General features: G+C 34.7%; 1 protein-coding gene across 1 annotated transcript; it reads left to right on the forward strand.

Moving 5' to 3' along the window:
* The first annotated feature begins 417 nt into the window (after window positions 1-417).
* LOC110679246 (pickpocket protein 28) lies at window positions 418-13,064 on the forward strand. Its single transcript, XM_021853437.1, has 11 exons — window positions 418-910; window positions 8,065-8,125; window positions 9,387-9,519; window positions 9,574-9,707; window positions 9,763-9,862; window positions 10,410-10,502; window positions 11,124-11,307; window positions 11,433-11,480; window positions 11,912-12,002; window positions 12,062-12,180; window positions 12,245-13,064. Exons 1-11 carry the CDS (start codon window positions 778-780, stop codon window positions 12,337-12,339), a joined length of 1,191 nt encoding a protein of 396 aa, XP_021709129.1. The 5' UTR covers window positions 418-777; the 3' UTR covers window positions 12,340-13,064.
* Window positions 13,065-13,910: the final 846 nt, after the last annotated feature.

The following is a 13,910-nucleotide window of genomic DNA, read 5'->3' on the forward strand; positions in this document are numbered from 1 at the left end:
TGTGGAAATACGAGTAAATGAGTCAAAAAGGTGAGCCAACTCATCCATGATTTTTTGACTGCTGAGTTGCGTGATTGACAACTCACGCATGAAAAATCTCAAGCGTGAGTTGTGAGAAATTGAGTTTTTCACAACACTGTTCTTAATGTGACAAAGGGGGGGAGGGGGTCAAAAAAGTTGGAATTTACCGTGACATAATTTGTGTACCATCCCTATGTAAAATAAAACTTCCATCGATTTATTTTTTTTATTTGAAACCACCGGATTTACTATTCTCACTTTTTTATGGGTTTGTTTTCAATGTCAAATTTAGATCTATTTTAGTTCTTTTGTCACATATTTCAAATTCTGTTCTTTTGTTAAGGTTCATCGGGGTGAAATGAAACGCAAAATTTTCAAAGTAATTTTAATGATTCAACTTCAAGGATTGCAAAATTGAAACAAAAAATCGTTAAGAGCGTAAATGTAACAACAAAAAATATGAACCCCCTGCATACGGCTCTGCAGCAAATTTGAACGAAAATCTAGCTCTTTCATGTCTTCGGTATCCAGACTATTTCCAGTCGGTTAGTGAAACATGTTGGAAGAATTCAGGAAATCACTCATATATTTTCTCGATAATTGTTCGATTCATGGTTTTCGATATCTTGGAAAAAGATGTAACATAATAGGAAAGTATGTGTCATAGATGGTTAGAATTACTAGACGTAACATAACTACATAATTTATCTCTGCAGATCATTTTGGCTGATAACGATAGCATGCTCGTTAATATCGATGGTACTAATATTTCACTACACTTTGGAGAGTTTTGATGAAAACGTGAACATCAATATCGAAACATCGTATTTGAGTTGGAACAATACATTCCCTGCTACATCAATTTGTTACGCAAAAGGTCGCAGTTTGAGTAAGCTCTTGAATTCTGTTATGAGATAGGGGGAAGTCCTCTATACCCGGACACTTTTTGTTTTTTGGTAATATTTCAAATTCAACATTAGTTTTACCTTTATTTTTTGTACACATTTGTCACATTATTTTAAGTAAAAACTCACATTTAGTATTCTGTAACACGATATCTCCCCAACTCAATGGTCCCTTCATTATCGAGTTAAGGAGAGATGACTGTACATCATATCTTGTGGCTGCTTCTCGTGCGCTCATTTGCCTTAAAAGCATCATGTTTACACCTCCAAGGATCGAAATTTTTGTTGTTTATGCTTTATTTTTGTTGCTGTTTGTTTTTTGTATCCTACATTTATGAAAAAGCGACTTCTAAATTAGATCCCAGTTATTAGGTTAACATTATCACTGTCCGGCCATAGAGGACTTGCGATGGTTTACAAAAAAGGTTGCTTTTCTTTGAAATTCTACATTTTCTCATAAATTTTGCATTGTAATTGATGCAAAACTTACTGAAGTCAACGTACAGAGACAATTCAGCTTAAATAATAAGAAACATTTGTGGCTACACTTGTATGAAATTTTATCATTTCACATTTTTTGGTAGAACGTATCAGAGTGAAACTTTTAACAGCTACTGTTTGTTCACGTTTGGACTTGAAAACGTCATAGTTTGGATACACTGCAAAAATGTGTTTTGGCATAATCCTGGAAAACTAAAATCTTAATATCATTATTCGTTTTTGGAAAATTCAAACTGTCCGGCCATAGAGGACTTCCCCCTAATAGGTTAAATTTATATAATCCCATATTTTGGTCTCATTTAATAACTTTATTGACTTCGTAAGAATAATAATAGAGTAATTGTCGATCTCGATGCATGGGAATAGTAGTTTACACAACAAGATGTGATGATGATTTTTACAGCACGAGTCGTACATTTATCCACCGAGACTTGCCGAGTTGGATACCTAATTACGACGAGTGCTGTAGAAATCGAGTTCTCGAACGACAACATTTGTTTGCAATTTCGTAGAAGACCACATGACGGTATCAGAAATCATATCAGGATGCAAAATTCGCAATTTGTTAAAATTGTTGTGTAATGATTCATTACACCATTCAAAACAGTTGCGTACTATTCATTACTTAACTGATTTCAGGTAGATAATGACTATTACCACACTGCATAAAGCAGTAAAGTAAATCGTTTCTTGACAGATTGGCGTTATGAAAAACAGCCTATTACGATGAGAAATTGCAAACATACTTTTCTGAAATGGTAATAAAATAATGTATCTTCGATTGTAGTATTGTATATTGTACAGAGCTCGCCGCGACCAAGTGTTTTATAAACAGGAGCTTTAAAATAAGGTCTTTGCCTAAAATAAGATACTAAAAAAGATCAAAACAAAACCTTTATTGATTGTTTAACAACCTTCTTATTAAAAATTCCTTAAAGAATTCTACTATGATTTTTCAAGCAGGTATAACTCCAAAAAATACTCCAGAGATTCCACCGTTATTTTTTCAGAAAATGTTTTCACAAGATAGTCAGGAGTTGAGTGTTTAAAGTTTTCCATTGGTTCATAAAGTGATTGGTCATCGATTTCGCTAGGATTTCCCGGGACGAAACAAATTTCTGGAGGAAAACCTGGGACAGTATCTGGGAAATTTTTTAGAGTATTTCATGTGGAAACGCACTTTGGTCTCCCTAAAGCAAATTCTGAACTATTGCATTTAATAGGGTCCTAAAGCCCTGTCTCAATTTTATTACCAAACGCTTAAGTTTAGGGCAGAAACACATGTTTACTCAATTTTTAAATGATTTTCATTGGTTTAAGTACAAAAAACATTTTTTTTATGATTTTTGAGATTTTGTCACACCCCTTGGTTTAAACTCGAATTTTGGGTATATTTTGTTTTCCGTGTCCCTTCCGAAATGTCAGATAGGAACAACCCCAGTGTTAAAACTATATGCCCTGTGGCATTTTTGTCGAAAAAGTGAATGTCAAACAAGATCACAAGTGTCAAGGTTGATATTTGGAACCATTTTTAAAATTGAAGTTAAAAAATGATATAGCCGTTCTTTGAGCGGAAAAACTTGCTAAAGTAGTTGCAAGAACATGCTCTTTTGTATTATTGAATAAAAACGAGAATTCATTAAACATTTTAGGACCCAATTATCCATTAAAAAATCTCTGGAACAATTTTAAGACGAATTCCAAGAAGAGTTCATAGGAAATTTCTAGAGGAATTCTTAGAGGAGTGCCTAGCTCATGAAAGTAATCCAGAAGAAATCTCAGGAAAAAATCACTAGAAGGTTTCTCTAAAGCTTATACACGCAAAAAAAATGTGTGGTAAAAACTACCATTTTAGGGGGTTAACTTAAGCGCTCGCACCGGCAATTCTCAGCAGACCAGAAATGCGCTTGATTTTACCATGTCTGTGGTCGAAATCAGATTGTTGTAAATTATTTCTGTCAAATTTATTTATTTATTTCATGTCGTCAATCAGAAGTAGACCATTTTGTTACAATTTTACACTTAATATTATATAGTTTGAAAACGTTATTTTCTTAATCTAGTTCGAATTTTGATATGACATAAATTTTTGTTTTAGTTCCGATTTCGTCATAGTAAAGTCAATGGTTTTGCAATGTTTATTGTAAACAGACATTATTTGATTTAAAGGCTCAAATTTGGCATAATTTGTGCGGTGATGGTTTGTATAAAAAATACTACGACTTCGCAGTTGTCTTGAAGGAGCATAAAAATTTAATTTTGATAAAAGTGTCATCGAGTCAATACGATGCGAAACTATATCGTTTACGAACGAGACCATTGCAAATTCGCGACGTTTCTTCAATGTTTGAATATTAATGAGCATGCATCGTGCTTCATAAGATGGTAGAGGTAACCTTGTCAAACCTAATTTTCGAAGTGCGAACAACAGAAATTGTTTTTGAACTGATTCTATACGATTTTCATGGGTTGATGAAAATGGTGACCAAACTATGCTACAGTATTCTAAAATTGAACGCACATAGGTTATGTATAATGTTTTTATAGTGTATGGATCGTGAAAATTATAGCTAAATCGTTTTATAAATGCTAACATCTTGTTTGCCTTGTTGATAATTGTATTATAGTGATCTATAAAAGTAACTTTGGAATCTAAAATCACTCCTAAATCTCTTATTCTTACGCATTTTTCTACTAGTTGATTCCCTAGGTAGACTGTTGTGTTAGGTATACTACGCTTTCTGCTAAAGGATATTGAATTACATTTTTTCACGTTCAATTGAAGAAGGCTTTTATTGCACCATTTGTAAAACATATCAATTTCATTTTGAAAAGTATGTATATCTTCATCGTTTACTATTTCAAGAAACAGTTTCATGTCATCAGCATATATGAGAGCTTTCACTTTTTTCAGAATGAAGGAAATGTCGTTAACGTATAAAATAAAGAATAATGGCCCTAAATGAGACCCTTGAGGAACTCCCGATGTAACTTTAATTGGAATAGATTTTACTCCTTTGTATCTAACTATTTGTTGACGATTAGTAAGATAAGACTCTACCCATTTAAGAAGGTACGGTTGAAATCCTATTTTTTCTAACTTAAAAAGCAACATTGGTATGTCAATGTGGTCGAAAGCTTTACTGAAATCTGTATAGAGAGCTTCCACGTGATTACCATTATCCATGGCTGTCAAAGAATAATGAATGAACTCCAGCAAGTTTGTGCATGTTGAGCGTCCCTTAAAAAAACCATGCTGAGTATGAGTTATTCTGTTTTTAACCATATCGAATAAAATTTTATTTATTATTGCCTCGAAAATCTTTGGAATACAAGAGATAATGGCTATCCCACGATAATTACGTATGTCAGATTTTTGGCCACTTTTAAAGATCGGCACTAAAAATGAGCTTTTCCATGTTTCAGGGAAACTACCTGATTGCAGAGACATATTGTAGAGCCAAAATAGCGGAGATGCAAGTTCGATTGATAACATTTTCAAAAATACAGGTGGAATCCCGTCAGGTCCAGCACCTTTGGAGACATCTAGACTTTTTAGTGCATCTACAATATCATGTACTTTGATTTGATTGACGCAAATGTCATTTGGGATTTCCGGAAGAAATGAGAAATATTCACGATCTCGATTATTTTCCGAATAAGTAGTGTAAACGTCTTGAAGAAATATTGCAAACAGATTGCAGCTTTCTTCAGGGTTCACACCAATTTCATCATCAAGGTGCATTTCAGATGGAAAGTTGTTAGATTTGGTTTTTGTTTTAACGTAATTAAAGAAATTTTTAGGACATGATTTCAATTCACGCTCAGTTCGTTCATTATACTCTTCAAATGCGGTATCAATGGCAAGATTTAATTGATCGCAAATATTCAAATAGTTAATTAAATTTGCATCATTTTTACATTTGTTGTAAATTTTATGTGCCTTTTGCTTACGATTCTTTAAATTTTTGATTTCTCTACTAAACCATATAGGATACTTTGAGTTATGATTCCTTCTTCTTTTTATTAAGGGTATATCGTCGTGTATTATGTCGTTTAAAATTTTGTAAAACATTTTAACGGCAGATTCAACATTTTCTTCGTTTCTTAACACATTTTGCCAACTTACTTGATTGATTTTCTGTCTTATATTGTTATAATTTGCTGAACGATAATCATGAACTTCTTCAAAGTCGCAATCTTTAGGTCTGTTATTTCCATGCACGAATAAAGAAAACTCAATAGCTGTATGAAAAAGTTCGTTTTTCCATAAGGGAGTCAATGATTCTACCACACAGAAATCTTCACTTCAGAAATGTACCAGTAATATGGTGGGATGAACCCTAAACATAGTAAATTGGTCTGAAATTCCATGGTAGTTTCAAGAATGGTCGTAGTCGGCTAAAATAGTAATTTTTACCACAGAATTTGTTCCCGTGTAGAATTATGCATCAGGAATCATTAAAAGAAGAAACAAGGAATTAGATACTTCATGAATCATTATGGTCAAAAAAGAAACTTCAATGATTTAATGATTTTAACTAGAGAATTCCTCCAAATTTTCTGGAGAAACTTAATATAATATCCTGCATGATTTTCTGAAGGAACTCTATATAATTTCCTGCATGATTTATCAAAGGAATTCCTGATGAAAATTGTATATGAATGATCGAAGGAATTACTGAAAAATGCTTTAGTTAGCTGATGTAGAACCTCAAATGAACTTTTGAAGAACCCACGAAGATTAAACTTGAGAAAATACTCGAGAAATGTTTGAGTAATATTTGGATGAAACGCACGAGTAATATTTAGATGAGACGCTGGAGAAATTCTTAGAACAAGACTTGAGGAACTTCATAAAGAAACCCAGGTTGGATGTGATGAGGATTTGTATAAGTTGGGAGTAACCGTGGATGAATTCTAGAAGGAGACCATATAAAAATGCCTGGACGAATAACTGAACAAATCGGCAAAGGAATTATTGTAAAGTTGATTGAAAAAAAAAAAACAAACGAATTTCTTTAAAAACTTACAAGAACAAACTGAAATAAATCTCTATGTATTTTCTTGAAAAATCTCCTGTAGGAATTGTTGAAAGATCTCGAAGAGTAAAAAAACTGGGCTCCACTGTAAGCAGAATAAGGAAAAAGGTAACTTCAGAGACCATTTCTCGCATAACTTATGATATCGCCCTAAAAGCCATTGGTAACCGAGTGTGTAGCTCGTTGTTTTTATGTAAATAAATGGCCAAAGATAAAATTTATTACCACCGGGAGACGGAGGAAGATCTTCTCTTCATCATAGCATTGTTGAATAGCGTGAAAATCCATGGGTTTGCTCAGTAACAACAAGCTACACACTTGGTGAACAATAGCTGATCGAATGCGAGATCATAAATTATACGACGTTTTGGTCAAAGTAGACACTATAGAGACCTTTAATTAAAAACAGAGACATGCATTAAAAAAGTGACCAAGTCTCTAAAACGAGATCTGCTACCAGTACTGCAGTTTCACTTGAGAACAGTAAAGAAATGCCTTTACCGAATGGATCAAGAATTATTTAAAGAAAGCTTAAGGTGAAGATAAACCGAATGTGGGACAACGTGGCGTAGTTGGCTACACGTTCGCTTCATAAGCAGATGGTCATGGGTTTGATTCCCTGCCACCCCAAAAAAAGGCCTTCGTCAGTCCGCATGAAAATGACACGAGCTCCACCCTTCCAACACCATGGCCGTCAGAAAGCGGACTGGAAACCTGACCCTCTTCTGAGCGAACATGGAACCCGGATAACACGGCATTCGACCAACGGCAAAGAACAATGGACAAGAATCTCTGGACTGATACGCAACATCACGTGCCATTCACCTACTGGCGATGGTAGAGTGTAAAAGAGGGGCGCAACTTTAGATCAGATCCACAAATAGGTTCGATCGATAAAGAAGAATAGGCACACAGACTCTGTACTAAAGAGATGAGAATAAAAAAAGATGAACCGAAGCCAAACATCGAATTTTCAAGAGCACAAATCTAGAGAACCAGACAACCGTTTGTGCTGAAAATTTAACTCACTGATCACTCGTTGTTGATTACCAAATTTTCAGCGCAAACGTCTGGTTCTCTAGATTTGTGATCTTGAAAATTCGAGGTTTGGCTTCGATGCATCTTCACCTTAATATAAAATAAATTTTCTACACAACTGTGATTAGAAAAAAAAATGATTTTCTTGACCATTTTAGGCAAATAATTTCCCTCGCATTGGGATAATTTTACAGCAAATCCACGAGAGAAATTTATGTATCATTTCAGGCAAGGATTTTTTTTCTATTTTATCTCAAGCTAAAAAGTACACTAATTTCAACTTTATTCGCTAAGTAAGTAAACATTTCTTGACCGGAAGTATCAAGGAATTATACAGTGAAAAAATATTTGTATTCATGATTATCATAAGAAAAATAAGTTTAATTTAAGCTTAACAAGTTATAAATTGTAAATTTTAAAGTTTTTTTTAGTTTCAATAATTTTAATAAAAAACTAATCATGTTTGAAATTTCACTGGATCAAGTATCACACAAGACACGAAATTTTAGCGAAGCGTCAAAGTAATTTTTATTCCATTTATTTTCCTTCGAATCTAGAATCTATTCAAACTTTTTTGGAAACATATTGGACCGCCAAAAACTTAACAAAACCAGCCAGGTAAGTGGATCGTCTATTCTTGAATTGCAACTTCTTTACGTGTAAAGTCCATTATGTGTTAAGTACCGTAATCCGAGTTAATATTGATCAGCGGGATAACATTGATCGGAATGGCTCATCTCGTAAAAAGTTCAAATATACATTTATTGATGAAGCATTTAAAAGGCGAAAATTGTTACAAAAACTTTTGCTTTTCCCTTACTCGATATTTCCACCTACCAAAGATCTCTCTAATCGACTTGTGGATATTTAAATGAGCATGAGCATGAGCATTGATGACCGTACAAATCGTAGTTGCTACTCCGTGATTGACAAGAATCATCGAAATTGTACAGGGAACCAACAGATGTAGCTTGGGAGTAGCATACTATCTTCAATGTACATTTTCGAGGATTCTGAAATGAGTAATGTCAATAACGGCGCCGGCCACGTCCTTACGATCATCGGGGAAGGGAAGGAATGTTAGTGTGACATCCATTGTTACTAAAGATCGAGTATACCTCTGCATCTTCATGGTTGCCACGGGAAGGAGTTTTGTTAGTGGGAGGGCTTCAAAGCTACATGATCAGGATTAACCTTGGTAAGTGATGCGATTCATGTAACCTCTGTTTAAAAAGTTATCTATCAATGCGTCGACATCTTAAACATCGGACTATTCCAAGGTTTGAATCTCGAAATTTTATAAAACATGAATAAGCGCTTAAAGTGACGAACTATTCATAGTTTGTTCAACAAATTCATAAAAAAAATACATGTTATGATACAAATGTGTTATTACAAGCATTAAACGAGCTCATCAATTGGTAATCTATCCTCGACACAGTTACAATCGCAGCGTCAACCCGTATAAGCAGGAATATACAATAACTCCGATGGCGCGCGAATGAAGTGCTAACTGAAAAACAAAAACACTCCGAGCGCGCGAAAAATGAATCGGACAGCTTGGGTCTTCGCAAAGCACTACCCAAGCGATCGAAGCCACCGAAAACACACTCCGAGCGCGCGAAAATGCATCGGACTGCTTGGGTCTTTGCAAAGCACTGGGCAAGCGAACGAAGCCAGCGAAAAAACACTCCGAGCGCGCGTAAATGAATCGGACTGCTTGGGCCTTCGCAAAGCACTGGGCAAGCGAACGAAGCCAGCGAAAAACACTCCGAGCGCGCGAAAATGAATCGGATAGCTTGGGTCTTCGCAAAGCACTCTTTGACTTGTGGATATTTAAATATAGATTTCGTAATTATAATCTTAACACTTTTTTCAGATTCTCCAGTTTTTTACGTCTCGCTCAAAAGTATTTGTTCATCAGTCCCAGTAACAGCATTGAGCAAAGCGCCACAATCTGCAGAGGAATGAACGAAACTTGCAATCTAGATCTAGAAACTATGCGAATGCTAGTAAGTAAAAAAAATAACTAATATCACATATACTACATGCATTTATTTCACTAGTTTTTCCCAACGTCCTGTTCGGACGTTTTCATCGATGTTTGGTTTCTTGAGAAACCGTACCGGTGCGAAGACATCTTCAAACTATTTCATACGGAGATGGGACTCTGCTTTATCTCAAACAGTATTTTTTCACAGTAAGCAAATCGAAAATTATTGACTAATGCAACATAATCAATCCATTGTTTTCAGTAACATGGATTACGAGAAACTACCTTTAAGATATACGTACAAAGATACGAAAAAGACCTTCGAATTCCGGTATAAAGAAATTGATGCCATCAATTTTGAGGTTAATAATAAATCTTCGAGCTGTTTAGTAGAATACCTATAAGTAGATGAAAAAAAACGAATTTAGTACTATACCATTTAATTCCACTAGAGTTTGTATCCTTTGACAGATACGCGTATTTCGACCTCAACTGTAAGGCCGTCTTCAGTGTCGTGTGCTAGACTCGAGTCTAGTACACGACACTGAAGACGGCCTTACAGTTGAGGTCGAAATACGCGTATCTGTCAAAGGATATTTACAAACTCTAGTGGAAATAAATGATATAGTACTAAATTCGGTTTTTTCATCTACTTGGGTACCATCAGTGCCCCAGTATCCGCTCATGTTCCAGTAGCCCGCTCACACTGAATAAAGATAAGTTTGCACTAAATAAATTTGAAAACTATAGCCGCTATACTATTCAAATTGACAAATCGAATCATACTGTGGGCATTGTTTTGTAACTCGTGAGCGGGCTACTGGAACATGAGCGTGTACTGGTACGTTGACGGTATTTATGATCGAATTAGCTAGTATAACTTCAAATGATAAATGTGTATTTTTGCAGCTGTTCATTCACAGTCCTGAGGAACTTCCATACTCTTTGATGCCACCCTTCAAACCTCGTAAATATGGAGCTTATATGCACTACACATTGAATGTAAGTTTATTATCTATCCAAAAGAAAATATTGTTTAGAATTTACTAAATTCTAAGTGTGGCCTCGTATAATTCTTAAAGGTCTGCTTTTTACAATTAATGCTATTTGCACGCTCAACTGTGTTGGCTTGCACTTGGAACCGATTTGGGGAAGGTTTAATTGCGAAAAAAAAATCAATTACATTTATAAAAGATCAAATTTTGGATACATATTTGTTTTTACCACACCACAACAACTTTCGAATTTCTTTGTTTTTTTTTTTAAATATTTTTGCAACAGTTTTTAGAAAAAAAAAAATTTAGAATCTATGTTAATTTTGACCACGTTTTGCGGTTACGAAAAAAGTATCGGTCATCTATGTTCGTGTTCACGTATTAATTTTAAATTATATTTTTATCGTTTACCAAAACGAATCCCTTAATTAATCCTTTCCCGTATCCAAACTCTAATTGTTTTCTTGTGGAAGTGGTTTTGGTTTCTTTCCCAAATAATGTTTGATTAGCCCAAAAAAAGCCACGGACAGATTGTTTTGCAAAAAAGTCACATAGACTTTTTCTCATTAAATTGCTACTATAGCTTTTTCTAGTACATACCTATTAAAAAACATGATTTTCTCTCTAGACAATCGAAGTGTACAATCATGGGGACGTATACCACGAGCCGATAAAAAAACGTGAATGCAGGTTTCCATACGAGAATATAACGGAAAGATTACCATATAGCTTTACGAATTGCTTTCTCCTTAAGAGAATTGAAATGGAACTTGCCGAATGTAATTGTACTATCCCTACATCCCCAGTAGAATGTAAGTATATTTGTTTTACCATTAAAAACAAATAATTTTACGGTATTTTTTGAAAGTATTACATTTACAATTAACTTAAGAAACAGTGAGTATTAATATGTTAATGTCTTCGTCATGCTTCATAGACAAATCGATGTATTGTAACATTAAGGGGCTTGACTGCATTGCAAATGGTAGGTATTATACACAAAATATAATCGAGATTGGAGAATGACTGTTCCTTATTTAATTCCTATTTGTATTCTAACTTTGAGGGGGGGTGGGGGTTCGGTTTCAACTAGAATAAATAACATTGAATATCTACCGATGTTTCGGAAGTAACCTGACCCAGAAAACTTTACCTTCCCCCAAATTTAAAACCCAACTTTGTGTGAAAATAGTCAAATTGTAGCCTTAGAAAGTATAAAGCAATAGATTCGATGACTAAGAATATGTTTCTATACAAAGTTGGACCACCCTGACCTCCATTCTAAATGCTATTGTAAGTTTCTAATCTATTAAACTCCATAATTTAACTTTAATTTAGCTCTCTAATTTTATATATTTCAATCGTAGAACTAATCCTTAACTAATAATAATTATAATATTGTCATCCAAATTATAGCTCGCATATTGTTAGCTGTCAAGAAAATGCTATTCGACGGGAAAGACCCGTGCATCCAATCATGTTTGGAGATGGAGATAAATTTGTTGGGGTATATTGTGATGTCATTGCATTGGAAGTTGATAACATAATTCAAACTTTTGATTGCAGAGAAAACACTTTTAATATGAAAGATCCGAAAGCACCTGGTCACGTTATATTGGAAATAATGAACGTACCAACCAGTCGATACGAAAGGTCGGTTTCGCACACTAATTTGGATTTTATAGGTAACATCTTAATGTACTTCTTATAAGAAAAAAAAATCTAATTTCCTTTTATTTATTTTTTTAGTATCCCTTGGTGGCGTAGGAGGACTATTTTTTGGTGTATCGGTGTTGGGCATTGTAGAAATATTTTATTTTTGGCTGCGAAGATCATTGCAGTAGAAACTATTACCTACGCAACGCAAAGCACCTCAAATAACATTCCCATATTTTTTTTGGTTATTTTTTTTTTATTAATTTCGCGATAATCGCTCTGTTTTACTACACTTTCCGTAAAAGTGAATTGTATTTATTACTTCTGGTTTTAAACGATTCTCAAAATATATAAAGTGTAATATCAAAAATATTTGGCAATAAAGACCATTTGGTGTGGAAAATGGTTTTATTGTAGTATTCAAATATATGACCCAACCGCTATGACAACAACTTAAAAACATATCTCAGTTATCTACTTACAAAACAGTTTGATCCTCATGAAGTTTCTCATAAAGCTATATATTTCATAGCAAAGTTGAATTCGATAATTCTGGCCTTATTTCCGGTTTTATATGAGCCTCAACATTGTAAGCAATTTGCCCATATATACGGCTTTAAAATAATTCCAGCCCAGCTTACCTTTTCTACCAATCACAGTTTAATACGAAATACACTGTGCACTATTAATTACAATCCATTAGACGCTTCCGAGAATGTATGCAGGAAAATATTTTCATCATTGCAGAATTAACAACGCAATTCAACTAATTCTGAATAATTCGCTTTTTAGACTGTGTTAGGTATGGTTATCGTTCGGCACTGCACACATTCTAACTTGTCCCTTCATAAAATCCGGAAATAATACACCTGGAAAAAAAAATGTAAATCTACCGTATCTGATGAATAAGAAAGCTTCCAGGATGTACATCTAGTCACAATGCTTACCAAATCCGGCTTTTTCGAGCCTGTACCCGATAACTTTGTAACCAAACCCGACCCCAACTCGAAAAAAATCAAATTTTCCAGCCAGAACACAATCTGAAACCGTCGGGTCGGGTTTTGGGTCCAAAAATCCAAGACACGACCTTCTTTATATATTACTAGTGGTCCCGGCAAACTTCGTCTTGCCATCAAGTAGGACGTCGGAACTCTTGACGAACAAAGCGGATAAATAATCATTCAAATCCGTTAACCCGTTCGTACGCCATTTTGTGACATACAAACACCATTCCATTTTTATTTATATAGAACTAGTGGTCCCGGCAGACTAGTGGAACTCTTCCAGACTGTGCATTTTATCCCGGAACAGATGGGATTGGTGCTTTCACTTCTGTTTGTAGTGTTCCACGTTTTGACGGGTACCTTTCTGCAGCATCATCGTCCGTGCTGCATTCTTTTCCTCTTCAAAACCGCCTGAGACAACTCGTTGAACCAACTGTACTGAGGCGGGCGTCGGTACCGAATGTTGTTCACAACGGAAAGATATGACGCACTTTACCCATCACAAAGTAGTGGTCCGAATCGATTTTTGCGACAATTTGTTACAGTTCACGCAAATTTGAAAAAAAAAATAATTAAAAGAAAACCATTATGTTTTAGTTTTTTTTTTCATTGTTACCATAACGTGAGTTTTGTGATAACCATGTGTGAGTCATATGAAGTGTTTTAAATGGAATTCTTGACTTTACGTAGATTATACTGTCGCGACGTGAAATATCGGCGTAGTAAAACTGCTGTCCGCCTATCTGTATGCGACT

This window comes from Aedes aegypti, chromosome 3, assembly GCF_002204515.2.
Source record: "Aedes aegypti strain LVP_AGWG chromosome 3, AaegL5.0 Primary Assembly, whole genome shotgun sequence".
NCBI lineage: Eukaryota > Metazoa > Arthropoda > Insecta > Diptera > Culicidae > Aedes > Aedes aegypti.